This window comes from Nymphaea colorata, chromosome 2 (assembly GCF_008831285.2).
Source record: "Nymphaea colorata isolate Beijing-Zhang1983 chromosome 2, ASM883128v2, whole genome shotgun sequence".
Taxonomy (NCBI): domain Eukaryota; kingdom Viridiplantae; phylum Streptophyta; class Magnoliopsida; order Nymphaeales; family Nymphaeaceae; genus Nymphaea; species Nymphaea colorata.
This window is the reverse complement of record NC_045139.1, coordinates 18,957,612-18,972,231: the sequence shown is the minus strand read 5'-3', so window position 1 is coordinate 18,972,231 and position 14,620 is coordinate 18,957,612. Positions and strand designations below refer to the sequence as shown.

Here is a 14,620-nt window from a genome sequence, read left to right as displayed (position 1 = left end):
CAATTGGTAGCACGAGAACATTTTAGATCTGGATTTTCCCTATCCGGTCAATCAAATTTAGTAACAACCATATCGGATCCAATTACATCCGTAGCTCTGCCTAACCTAATTAGTTAAAAAAAGAGAAAAGACAACCAAACACGGATCATGCCTCTAATGGTTCGGTCAACCTCATTTCCAGTGATTATAAATCAACAGATCTAAGGCCAACTGTAGTTTAATAAACTAAAAGGGCAAAAATTTATGAAGGCCTTTATTTAGTGATCAAGAATCTATGCAGTAAGCAGAAAGCTCGTTTTGGATGGAAGTGGGGCATTTGATGGTATCGGATTTGAGATCCTTAAGATTTGAAAACTGTACATTTAACCTTAAATCTAAATGCAAATAAATAAATAAGGGGTCTTAAGTGTCAACCTCAAATCTTTTAGGTTATATATATATATATATATATATATATGACATCCTTATACAGGGGCGGAGCCAGGATTTTTCGCAAGGGCGGGCCAAATGAGGACTGAGTTTTTTGGATTGGATTTGGGTAGGGCCAAACTGAACTTACTTTCAAAAAATACATTCAGACAATTTTTTTTTTTAATTTTTACACTAGATTTTTTTTTTTTAATTTGGTTGGGGTGGGGCCATAGCCTATGAACCATGGATTTTTATTATATCAGCAAAAGCATGGCATATCAGATCAATGGTTTTCAAATCCGGAATAATAAAATGCCCCTTAAAATGTTGTAAAATGTATTTATTTTTGGCAACTTTATGCACTTGGAAATGTGATTTATGTTTCTTCTTCATGATTTAATTTGACAGTTGAAATATTTGTCGTGCTTTTTTTGGTTTTTGTTTTTGTTCGATAGCTTTTAGATACAAGAAACACGTACATAGATCCAAAATAAATTGGATCTTGAACTTTTATGGTTGAACTTTTCCCGACGAGGTGTGACCTGATGTGGGTCCTTTGTCTCCTGCAGTTGCTATGAGCCCAAGGTTTGAATTGGGTGGGGGACAAACAAATGAAGACAGAGATATGGTGTACATTTGGGAGGGACGTTTGTTTACTCGGAAAGTTATACTCTTATATTTCCAAGGTTTGTTCTCCTTCAGGGTCTGGGTAGATGTATGGTACACTCTTCATTTCGAGTGTCGCATTAAAGAATATAAATGTACCGAAACATGGCAGTAACCATGGAATTCAAGATACTGACCTCTTATATCTCAACCGCCTTGACCTCTTATATCTCAACCGCCTTGCAGCTAGTAGCGGAGCTACTGTGTGACTGGCGGGTGCCCATGCCATCCTCTGAAACCTTGCATTGTGATTAAACTGGACCTAGGTTTAGCTAGGTCCAGCCGCATGTAGTGCACACACCAGACTTGAGTCAGTGCCTTGCAATCACTCATTCTCCTAAGCGGTAGATCGGTTAGTGCCCCTCAGCAAAAATTTTGCAGCCCAGTTGCAGTGTGCATTTGACACTGCATATGTTATAAATAAATAAATACATATTTTTGAATAACAAAATCCATATCCATAACTGACCCTTTTTCCCAATGGATGTAGACTTTGGGCTTCTTCTTCACATGTTCCTCACCCAACTTGAATTTTTTTTTTTCAGAAAAATGTTCATATGCAAAATTTGGTTTCAAGCAACCTCTTTTTCTTTCAAACATTGTAAATATGCACACCAATGGAAGTTGTTCCCTGAAACAACCGATTAGCGTTTAGGACACGAAGATTAAAACTGATGACTATAATTATTTTTCTAATGAGCTTATTTGTGGAATATGTAGACAAGAGTTATTGTGGGATGTTCTCTAGTCTATATATATATATATATATATATATATATATATATATATATATATATTCTCTCTCTAACTTGATTTTCACGTTCTCTCTCTCTCTCACATGCTAAGTGCGCAGGTCAACATTATTTCAAACTGCTTTCTGAAATTGAAATAAATTCAATTCAGTCGTTTATATTGGGTTGTTCAATTTGCTATAACTCAGCCTCATATGTACTTTTACTAAACCCAATTATACTATTTACTATAAAAGAAAGAGTGGGAAGCAATAATTCTGATCGTTTTTAATTAGCAACTTGGGACACATTTCATGGGATTAGAACAAGATATACCTTAGTTAAGTTCTATTGGAATAATCATCCAGCTGTCCTCTCTGAATTTTGAAGTTTTCAATTCTCTTATTCATTTCCTCCATAACAAAATAGCTGTATTGTAAGCATTGGGAGTCAGTTTTTATTAACCTCTTCTTTATCAATGAAATTGTTAGGCTATCTTAATTTTGTGTCTTCGATGGAGTTGTTTAGCGATCACGGCGAGGACATGTAGGCAGCCAATATCCATTTTGAATTCTTAAGGTGTCAACCTCCTGTGCTGCAAAAGGAGGACACTGATATGCAAGTTGAAGTATAATAGGGACGTTACCTTGATGCACCGAAATAAGGCCTAATACAGTGAAAAAAAAGGGAATGATGAGAGATTCAGCTCTCTTATTGAGTCATATATTCATTTCGTATTCCATATCTACTACCCACTTCTTCTTCTTTTATATTCTTTTTTTTTTTTTTTGCTAAAGTTTAATATCACTCTTGAATCTTTGATCCTTACCATGAGCATATATGGGAATCATGCATGTGAAACTGTTGCAACTAAATCTCTCAGACTTGGGAAGTTTTTAGATCTACTTACAAGATGCTTAAGATAAAAAAATGTTAAAATCTTGGTCTTCTTTATGTGGGTTTGTGTTAACTTATGTTTGTGATGTTACTAACATGTTTATTATAAAGTTCATTAGCTGGCATATCGTATGATTAGTTGGTACTTGTTTACAATGGTAGTTGTGCTTACACATTTCATATAAATGATTTTTGTATTGATCAACACTAAGATTTCTTATTATGATGCATACTTTCTTTAAACAGTTTTGTAATTAACTAAACATCATAAAATTTTCATGAATATCGAAAGATAATTTTTATATTGAAAGGTTATGCTTCCAAGTGTTCATTCTTAGCAAATGATCCATAAATAAGTGCGTCCGGAGTTAATTTTAAAAATAATGTTCAAAACTTTTAGTGGGTACGTGTATTATATGTATGTATAATGGATTCGATCAGATCCAATTAAATGCTTCCAATTGTTGCATTTCTTATATTCTCTTTCATGATAAGCATATTCTCTTTTCTTCTATCCTTATGAAAATATTACATCTTGGCTGTTCTCACTGAACATTTAATGACGAGAGATTAAAAAAATCAACCTTTTTTATATACAAAATGCATGAGGCTAACCGATTAGTTCAATCAATCGCATTAATCTACGTTTTGGGTACTCCCCCCAGCAGAATGCATTGGAATATACGTTTTTTTTGTTATGAAATTAACTAGTGAATTTCTACTTGAGGTCTAAAACTATAAAAACAACATAAAAAAATCATGCTTTTTAAGCATGTCAAATAAGTTTTAGATTCATTTTTTAAGTTTTATTATAATCTTGTTTACACATTAAAAAAATAATTTTCCATATGAGCCACAAAATGCTAAAAATATGTGACATACATATATATATATATATATATATATATATATATATATATATATATATATATATATATATATATATTACACTAAATTTATGGGTGTTTAACATGCACTAGGAGGATCTGGCGAGTTTAAGTAAGCTGAGCTAAAGTTAACAAAATTCAGTAGGTATTTAGCATGTGCATCGGAAATTTTATAAGTAGATTATTTAGGGGAGATGTGTATCATCAACATTTTAAACTAACCAAATCATAAGGTAAAGGTCTCTCTCTATATATATATATATATATATATATATATATATATATATGATTTGTAGATTTCAACGTCCAAATTTGGATGGATAAATTTTCGAGCCTTTTACAACAAACCATCCAAATATAAGGCATCGGACAGCTATGATTGGGTGGAAGTAAAAAATGGAAGACTTCAGCTTCATGTTGATATGCAAATGTAAGGGTTACTCATAATTCAGCCGATTGAATCAATTAAATTTGAATCTTTATATATATATATATATATATATATATATATATATATTATAAGCGAGTGAATGATGACTTTGATGATCTAAAGTCCAAGTCATCTAACTAAGACTATTCATATAAAGCAGATACGCGGTTGAAAAAAAAAATAAAGAGAAAAATGTCTAAACTAATGTTATATGACGAAAATAGTTGACTTTTTTCTTTTTATTTTCTCTTAACCCCTTATTATATTGGATTGAACAGTGCATATTAAATGACTGAATGACTCTAATCAGCTAGAGTCAAGATACGTATATATATATATATATACTTCTGAGGCATGAATCATTGTTTTCTCATAGTCGTGATATCATTGACTTCCCGGTAGACAGACCCATTAACTGATATTGTCCTTTAAAGTTTCTTTCACATTAATAACAAATAAGTCTCCCAACTCCCATAAAAGTTAGATGCTCAAGTGCAGTGCCATTTGCTTTTGGCCTTTCAGTTGCAACTTTTTCTCTTTTTGGTCTGCGGCCAACAAAAGCACCATCACACCTACTTCTCTCAGAACTTGATCTTGTTCTTGCCAGTTTACGCATGCCTTTTGTTCATCTACTTTTTCCCTTCATTTTTCCCTTTTAATTTGATATCTTATTGCACTTTGTTTGCTTTTGTTATCTCCATTATAAAGTTATTGGCCTAGTAAGTCCAGTTTTTTGTGTATTTGGTTTATCTTAGGGTTCCAAAATCAGTTTGTGTGTAGAATCTGCAGCGTTTGAATCGGCCAAAAATATTAAACAAGTCTTTTTTTTTTTTTACAAACATAAATGGAAAAAATGTATAAAAAGATTTAAAAATAGACAAATCTAAGAATATTCTTAAAAAATAGTAAAAATTGACAGAGCACTCTTGAAGCCCATAGAATGGAATTGGTTTGCCCACTGATTTGATTCCATTTGGATTGATTCAAGCTGGTACTGGGGCCTAGTAGCAGAGCACTACTCCTTCCAATAGCAACATTGTACAGTAACAGCTGCGAACCTAAAAAAAAATTTTGGCTAAGAAGCACTAAATGACGGCCTGAGTAAAAACAACCAAAGGTGCGGTCTGCTGACTCACGGTCAATTCATAATTGAACAAGAACCTCCGAGCGCGGACCTAAGCTCAGTGGGGGCATCTTGTATGTCTGAACTCAGGCCCAGCCTCACTACCAATTTAGACCCGGCCATGTGAACAATTGCCCACACAGACCCACATCTACTGGCTGGTATGTCCTTGTCAAACACTACCAGGAATCAGGACTTAACAATGTTTTTTGTGGGAGAAAAGGTACTGTATATATCCCAGAACACAAAAACCTATTCATATTTAGTTGGGACTTGAGATCCCCTGATCAAAATGTCCATTACATTCTTCCTTTTTTAACTGCCATATGCAATCAAAATTGGATTTTGAATGGAGTTGGAGAGCTTAATGATTCAGGGATTCGAATTCGAATCGAGATCGTTTCTGAACTAGATCAACAAAAAAATTGATTTGTTCTACCCACTTTGTCTTCTTTAAGGGGCCGTTTGGCACTTCGAACACTCTGTGAGTCACTTGGATCTACGTCAAAGATCAAGATAAAGTCATGTAACACTAAAACTAAGTGTCCGTGAATCTACCTTAATCTGCCAAACAACTCATGAAGATACGACATTGCTTTAAAAATTTTGACATGGAAAAGACCAATTCATGCCTTGGGTTCGAGTACCTTTAACTTGACCAACAGAGGGCATTTGGTAGCTGGAACAGTTGGATATATGAAATCTGATCATGAGGATTAAGACGGATCCATGAAATATTGCGTGGCAGCATTTCATGAATCGACTTCATTTTTTGAGGTAGATTCATGAAACAACAACAATATGTTACTGTTTTCAAACAACTCCTTAAAAATACTATTCTAAAGAAACACATCTGAATCCTGTAAACTATGCTTTAGTGCTAACATGGCGACCACTCAGAAAAGATCCTGAGAATCCCGTTCCTCAGAAAGTTAGTCATGGGGTCAGACCTGTGGCCAACTTTCTTAGGCAAGCACCGACTTTATTACCTTGTGAACAACTTTCACAGCTTGCATTTTCTCAAGTTACTAGGTACCTTTTGAGAAAGTGGGTGGGGACTGAAGTTGAACAGCAGAGCGTGCCCTTGTTTACTTTTCCCGTGTTAATTTTCTGTCTCATTCAACTGTGTAAGTGTAGATGCTTCCATCTCTTTCTTTCTCCCTCTCATGGTAGTGTACATGCACACATATATATCACTGTTATAGAGTTAAACAATTATATTTGCATTTAAAAAAAGAAACCACTGCATATGTCCATGATATAACCTCACAAATACCTTCATGGGCATGACATATTCGTGAGTTAAAAGAAGGTGGAAATATTAATGGGCCTTTTATATAGGAAAATGAAATTGGTTCATCCTTCATACTTCACACCGAGTAGACTTTATTTAATACAAAGGAAACAAAAAGGAGCCCCTTGCGCCCATATCCCGGTGCACGCACATGGAGGCAAATCGGTTTTCTGGAGAAGAGACGAAAGGGGACTGTTGGGAACAAGACAAGGGAAGAAGACGGGCATAGTATGTATCGGATTTGTTTGGATTTGGGAACATGCATGCGCAAGCGAAGGGCATTTAAGGGGGCGTACGTTAATGAATGAGGTGTTCCTTTAAATGTTACAGTAAAAATAACGATGCCTCATGGGACCAATGAATCCGTAGTTTTTCCTATGAAAGTGACCTCCTCTCATGCACAAGAATGGCATATAGCAGCTGGTCCGTGGGTCGGTGAAAATTTGATCGTTAGTTTGATTCACATAGATACTACTCTTCTTGATTGTAAACAATGGATGCATGATACTCTAGTTGATGGATGTATTGCTTTTCATTTTAAGTCTCGAAATTATTTTATACTCGAAAAAGGGGTTCAGCCTGTCTGCTCATGCACATAAATGTCTTTGCTTCCTTAATAAGAAAAACTGACGCATATCTTTGCAAACTAACCTCATAGAGAGAGGGAGAGAGAGAGATATCTACTTGAACTTTTACCTTGTTGAAGGAGACAAGAGACGAAATGGGCATATTATTAAGTTTGGAAGGCATATTCCTGCAATATTCCTTATCAAAATATTCATTTTTCAGTTGTTATAGGTATATATGTCTTTGGATTAATAAGGATGTCAACTGGAATGAATGCATGTTCCAACCATCTATCCCATGCTATTGAAGCTACATTCAACTTATATAATTTATGGTTAGGTGAGTATGAACAGTATTGCATCTTATCACCAATAACAGGACCAAAGCCTCCACCCTTATTTTCATCCATCAAGGTATGTGGACTACTTTTAGTGCCTTAAGGTGGTATCCTTGTTATACTTTAACTTGTATATTGATGCCCCTTTTTACAATATATAAAGTTGATGTCCTAAAAATTCAAAATAAAAACTGACCACCTACCAGTGCTATCCGTTCCAATGCCAACCTCATTGGAAATTGCATATATACCTTATGGTTGAGGATGTACTTTTCTTAAGTGGAAATGAAAGCTCTTCGACGGTGAAAGCTCTTTGACGGCCATAGCACAAAAGCTGTTTAAGAGAGTTTTAAAATGGCACCGAAAAGTCATAATGCGACACCTTATCTCGGATAGATTGTCACACAGCAGTATGAGATGACGCTTTGAGACACAGGAGGGGGTAAAGAGGGAATAGCTGAAGGAGACCAATTCATAGTGAGGATGCAAGATATCTTTGAAAGGTGGCTTAATATCCACCTGCATCCTTTCGGAAAGCAGCTTTTACATTGGTTAAAATTTTAAAAATAAAGGAACGCCCTTTATGTTACTTTGGTTTTTTGTTTCATTTTTTCAAAATATTCTGTTGGGGTCACATGTCAAGATCTTATATCCGTATCTTTCTGACGTAGATTGCCAGGCCATGGACATATTGTGTGGCGTATGATATCGAGTTTCATATTCGCAACAAGTCATTCATCAAAGTCCAATTCCAGTTGTCATTTTCCAGGGTGCGTTTGTTTACCAAGGATTTCATTTCACATTGTTTCTTGGATTTTCGAGGATGTCAAATCTCAGACTCGGACCCCAGACTTGAGTTCACAAATAACAAATCCACTGTTTGTTTAAACGGTAAACCCACAAACCATGGCTTTCAGATCAGCTTCAAGTCTCAAATCCGAAACTATCAAACATACCCATGAAGAATTTGATTGCACACGAGACTTGGGTACAGGACACTCTAAGGCTATCAAACATACCCATGAAGAATTTGAACGCACACTCTTATGATTCCAAGATTTTGAGTTACTTCGAGACTTGGGTAGACTTACAAAACACCCCTTTAGGCTATCAAACATACCCATGAAGAATTTGAACGCACACTCTTATGCTTCCAAGATTTTGAGTTACTTCGAGACTTGGGTAGACTTACAAAACACCCCTTTAACTCGAGTATCTTACTTGCCACCACTTGTAGCTTAGAACAATTACACATTAGAATGTGGCAGCAGTAATAAGATTCGAACCTCGAATCCCTTAAATATGAACCGCCTTGCCACCCAATTACAGACTTGGTCTTGACAATGTAGCTTGGTGCCCTAAATGCAATGTATGTCCAAGCTCATCTCATGGACCTATATCCAACTACTGCCTTTTAGTCACTAGCGACTTATACAACATCTAAATCTATTTGGTATTTGGTTTTAATATATATTCAAATTCTATTAAAAGGCAAGTGCTTTCTAAATCCGATTAGAACTTCATAATTAAAGACAACTTTTGCTTTGCAATTTTATTGAACGCAAAGGAATCGCACTGGAAAAAGAAAGCACAAAGTATTTTTATCATTGTTCTCATTTTAAATTTTTAACCCAGAGTGGTGAACGAGTTGAGCAGCTTTTCGAGAAAATGCAGCAAAAAGTGTGGGTAGTCTTAGGAAATTAAAAGATGCGAAACCGTTTCCAGGACTATGGACCAAAAGATGAGAACCCCAAATGAAAATTTCCCTAGGCTAAACTGGACTCGACCAAGAGCAGATTTAGTATCTCAAATTCGGGTCCATCGGAGACCCGACCAGTTCGCACGCCAGCTTGCCCATTCATAGGCGAACGCCCGGAACCAACGCCCGCCATGGAGGCAGACAGAGATGGACCAGAATCAGGCGTTCAAGAACGGGTTCGCCGCTCCCGTCATCTTCTTCCTCATCCTCTCTCTCGAGTTGCTCACTGCAATTCTAAACTACCTCAAGAAGGTTTGTCTTTTCTCCCGTTTACGCCCGTCTGTTTTTTTTGCCTTTTTTCGTTCCTTCGTTTCGTCTTCCGTATTGTTTTTTCTTTTTTCATTTCTTATTTATGGTTTTTGCATCATCTGATCTGATTTTGGAACTTTAAGAGCCTGTTCTTTTTTGTTTTCTCCCGACAAAGTTGGCATTCGTTTGGTCCAATACAAGATGTTGGGAATAAAAGACTGTAGGGATCGATGGTTGTGGAAAATATGGGACAACATAAGAATTTACGATTGCTGGTTGGGTTTTATAACGTGGGTTTTTGCAACTTCCTTGCTGATTTTTTCAGGAAGTGTGGGGGAAGTTAGATGATGATGCATGGGAAAAATATCTTTCATGGTTATGATGTTGGGACCGTGGAGGGTGCAGATTGATCAACCCAATAGAGATGCAAATTTTGTTTTTATGTGTGTAAATAATGAAACCTCTCATGAATACATAATTGTGATCACTCGTGACTGAATGAGTAGATGCTTTTGAGGTTTATGTACTTCCCCATAAGTTTCCCAGATTGGTGACTGCAAATTGGATGGGTGCGAAAATAGTCATATGATTTCATAGAGAATATTGACTTTGAGCTAGATTGAGTTGCTTTTTCTTTCTTCTTTTCCTTCTTTTTTCTTTTGGTTGCTTCATCAAAGTTTTTGGCGATGCATTGGCAGGCCTTTGGTTGGTAAAACCCTTAAGGTTTCCGCTACCTACCAGGAATGCCCCTAGCTTTGCTTCAAGGGATGTACATTCTAGGACTCAAATGTCTCCTCAGTTTGGAGACAGATGTGAGTCAACCCTACTACATGAAAGAGCCCCTTATACGTCTGAATCTGGGGCTTAACGTGTTGTCGCATGAAGTTCAGCTGCATCAAATGTTCTGCTATGTTGCTTTAAATTTTATCATTGACTGGTCCAAGAACTTGGCACTTAGCTACAGCTCTTGCTGGTTGATTCATTGCGGACACAACAATAAGGGACTGGGGTCCTTATGAATCCATCGAAGTTTTTTTTTTGGCAGTTAGCAAGTATTTTCAAGAGAGTTATTATCTGGTCAGTCAAAATGGTATTTAATTGCATAATATTACGAAAAGCATAACCTGAGTTTTTGTAAGTGTTTAACCTCGACATGGGCCATTAAGAATCAAGATTGACAAGTTCCAAACTTGTCCTTGTTCCCCTTGAGACCAATAAAAATCGAGTGGGAAAATGTGTACTTAAATCTATGAAATATGCACCAAATGGAGTTGTCACATTTTGTCTAGGCCTCATCATACATATGCTCAGGGTTCAAATTCTCTGTGTTGTTCTCCTGTAGAAACTGAAGCAGGCAGAGCCCCTAGGGCCCAGGCTGCTAGCCTTGGCTTCCAAAATCTAACTAAGTCTTGCTTGGATGTGATTTCTTTGTGTAATAAAGGAAAAGTCAATCATTTTGAAATTATGTATCTAGTGTAGACATCTTAAGTGTTTGCGACAAGCTATCTTTTCCCCATTCCTTTTTTGGTTTATTGGCTTCTGTTTAAACGTACAGTACACCTTTCTTGGGGATAAAAGTAAGTGAAGCACTAAAAAAAGGGAACTGCTTGTTTGACTCTTGACAGTAGATTGGCCAAGCAAACATTTTGGAAATGAGCATAGCATATAGACGTGTATATAAATTACACACACACACACACATATGTATATATATATCTAGAAAGAGAGAGGGAGAGAGAAAGAGAAAGAGAGGGAGACTTTTAACTTTATATGATTTTGTTCACTTTTTAGTGATATTTTTCTTTTCAGAGAGGAACGAGGAATGCTAGGCAAATACAGTTGAAACAAGAAATAAAGCAACTTTTGAAAGAGGCAGGTTCATTATCATCGTAAGTGATTTATGTGCTTTGATTTTGTTGCATCATATATCACCTGAGTGTGGTACAGTGGTGTGAGTTCATGTTTGCACTTACAAATTTTTTTGTGGATGAGAGAGCTAGAGTTGTTTGGATCATCTTGATTCTTGAATGACTAGTTTGCTTCTTTGGAAGAGATTGTTCCTAGAAGTTCGTCAGATAAGCTTATCAAATTTGTCAGTTTTCTGTTTATATGTGTGTGTATGTGTGTGTGTGTGTATCAGGGGTGTGTCTAGGTACATAGATAGATAGATGAGAGAGAGAGAGGTTTCTTTCTATTTATGTGGTCACAATTCCATGTATAAAGTATAAAACTATAAACTAATCAATATTAAATGAACTTAATAAAGTGTCTAAATGAAAGTTTTTCTTTATATGGCTGTAGGTATCTTGACCTCTCTCTTTAGGCATTTCTTTGGGGCTTATCAACATTTATGTTGATCTTGTGAAAGTTGAAAAGTTTAGAAAATGCTAAGCATGATAACATGTTGTGATTGCAGGCCTTCAACTTTTGCACAGGCTGCTAAACTCAGGAGGGCAGCAGCAGCAAAGGAGAAGGAACTCGCACAATGTATGTTTACTTAATTGCTATTATGGTTAAGTTAATTTATTGTTTTTCCTTGTATTACATGTTCTGTTTTCCTTATTTTCTTCTTCAATTTCATTTCCTGCAACTCACACCTAAATTTGTGTATTCTCTTTTTACTACAGATCAGGAATCACGTTCAAAGGATAAAAAGCAGTCACCAGATTTCTACTTGGGTAAAATCAAAATTGTAAAGGTGTGGAAAGATCATTTTTTGATGAATTTTCTTCAGCTAAATATTTTTTTTTCCTCATAGTTTTCTGACAATGTACAGGGTGTAATATATGTTGGACTAATTTGGTGGTTCTGGAGCACCTCAGTTGCAGTCATTCCTGCTCATCTTTTGCAGCCTCTTGGTAGGTTTTTTTCTTCTTTTTTTTTATATATTTTTCCAGATGAAATCTTTTTCTGTTACTTGACTGCATAAATTTAGCTGTGTTCTATTTTTTGTTTTTGAAGAATGTGCGGAAGTACCCTATGGGCTCTTGTGTTGTTTTTTTATATGATATAATTACTTACTATACTTGACATATTTCCGTCTTGGTCCTTCTTCATTTTATGCCCATTTTTCTTAGGAGAGAGGAGATACTAGTCTTTTGGTTTTGAAGATGCTTTAAGGAAACTTTTGTAGATGCACATATTGCTGGTGGTTTTGAAGATTGAAGCATAGGTCATGAACTTTGTAGATGTTTATTTTGATTTTGAGGAGAGATGAAACAAAAATAAAGTCTGAATGTGAAAATGTGAGCAATGCATATTTTTTCACTTACCTATGTGGTTCTGATGTCTTACTCATCCTGAAAGGTGTCTTGTTGCAGTTGACCTGGTGACTGCCTTTGTGCTTTGAAACCTAGATAGCTTCCACCAAAAGCTGGCTAATATAATTGAAATCCACTTCGACATTTTTATACTTTAAGCAAAGGCTTTTTTTTTTTAGGTAACTGTTTGAAGTCTTTGATTTGATCTATGGGGACACACTAATGTAAAAGCATCATGATATCATCTACTGTTTGCTTTGAAAATTGGAAACCCCTTGCCCCCTTTTCTTTGCTATCAACATCTTACCAATATGATCATCTCATAGTATACGTTATGCATTATGACATTAGAAGTTCTGAATTTATTTTGTTCGGTTGTGTTGGGAACTGCAAGGTGACTGGCTGATTTCAGAATTAACTTAGTAATTGATGACCCTTAGATTTATATAAAACACATAAAGATTGTGCTGGCAAAGATATGAAAGAGTGAAGCATATGTTTGTAAGATGTGGTTTTTGGAGAGTTTGTTGTGTTGTGCATATCTTACGGGGAATTGTACTCTTTCTAATGATTTTGTTTCGAAGTAGCTGCTGATTTGATTGTTACCTCTAACCAAGGACAACTGGGGTGCATCTTGATAAACTTTGATGCTTTACCTTACTGTTGTGGTTCTTATGGTCAGTTACATGATTATATATGTCTAAACTGGTCTTTCACCTTGAGCAGTGAGGTCATCCGAACTTTAGGTTTTTTTTTTTCTGTAATTTTATCTGAAGTATCACCCATCACTGTGCATTCCACGGTTGAATTGTTTGTGGTAATGTATTCTCTGTTCTGTAAGATTCATGTTTTTTTTTTCTTTTATTTTCCTTTTTTCAGGAAAGCTGTTATTCTGGGGTGGCGGTAATGCAGCTGGCAATACCATTCGGGTATTAATTTTTAAAATTGAAGTGCATGGACTGTGAGCTCATTGTCAAATTTGATTTAAATAAGCTGAAATCGTTGCAGGTTGGCATAATTCCGTGGTTGGTAGTAACAAACAGAGTGAGTGAATTTGCCATCCGCAAGTTGGCAGTGGTTGCCATTGCACACCTAAATCGTTCCCAAACATCTTAGTTGCAAGATTTAGGCTGTCTACAGTCTCAGGCGGCCCTCACCATCGGGAGCAATTCAGGAGCAGAGATGCATTTGCTAGTCTATGCTTTATCTACAAAACCTGCTCATGTGTGCTTTAAATTTTTTGATTTTTTCAGAGAAAGATATAATTTTGTTCAGTGTGATAGGTAAGGTGTTCTAAATGAGAACCTGTTCGCATATGGTTGTTGGTTTATCCTGATGAATGGCATCTGAACCAAGGTTTCTCCTGCAGTAAAAGTTCATCCAAAAAGAGAGAGAGAAGGATAAAACAGTTTCCAAGGAGTGTCGCTACCGTGTCCACATTTTGTGATGAATCAGGAAAATGGGTGGGGTTTCCTAGAAATCCTCATGTTTGTTCCTACAATAAGATTGTGCCATGCGTCTTCAGTTAATAATGGGAATTCGTTGGGTTTAACTGGCCTTCATTCGTCACAAAATTTAGCCACAACAAATCCACTAGCTTTGTGTATTTGAATTGGCCGGGTTTCCATCGATTAACTGGCCTTCATTCTTCGGAAAACATGGCAAAATAATGCATAAACAAATCCACTGCGTGTATGTGTGTTTGTGCGTGTGCAATGTGAGGGAGTGCATATGCAGTATCCATGTGTACATTGCTTACCTCATTTCGAGCCGAACAAAATATTAATCGAGAATACCAAGCTTGAACTGACATACAGTCTTCTAGTTAGTATGGTCCAAGCTTCCTGAAGAATAATGCTTGTGATGCGCATCTTTCATGGATCTGAGATCTTACATCAGCACGTATGTCAGATCAGCGATGAAACAAACTCAACCTAAGAGCATGTTAGATCAGCCAGATTAGTGAATATAGTTTTGTAGGGGTCGACGTAATAGCAAGAACCTTTTAT

General features: G+C 36.2%; 1 protein-coding gene across 1 annotated transcript; it reads left to right on the top strand.

Annotated features, from left to right (window-relative positions):
- Positions 1-9,178: 9,178 nt before the first annotated feature.
- Positions 9,179-13,941, top strand: LOC116247210 (protein GET1). Its single transcript, XM_031619235.2, has 7 exons — positions 9,179-9,354; positions 11,161-11,240; positions 11,768-11,838; positions 11,979-12,049; positions 12,128-12,209; positions 13,491-13,540; positions 13,620-13,941. The coding sequence occupies exons 1-7, from the start codon at positions 9,250-9,252 to the stop codon at positions 13,725-13,727; spliced, it is 567 nt and encodes a 188-aa protein (XP_031475095.1). The 5' UTR covers positions 9,179-9,249; the 3' UTR covers positions 13,728-13,941.
- The last annotated feature ends 679 nt before the right edge of the window (positions 13,942-14,620 follow it).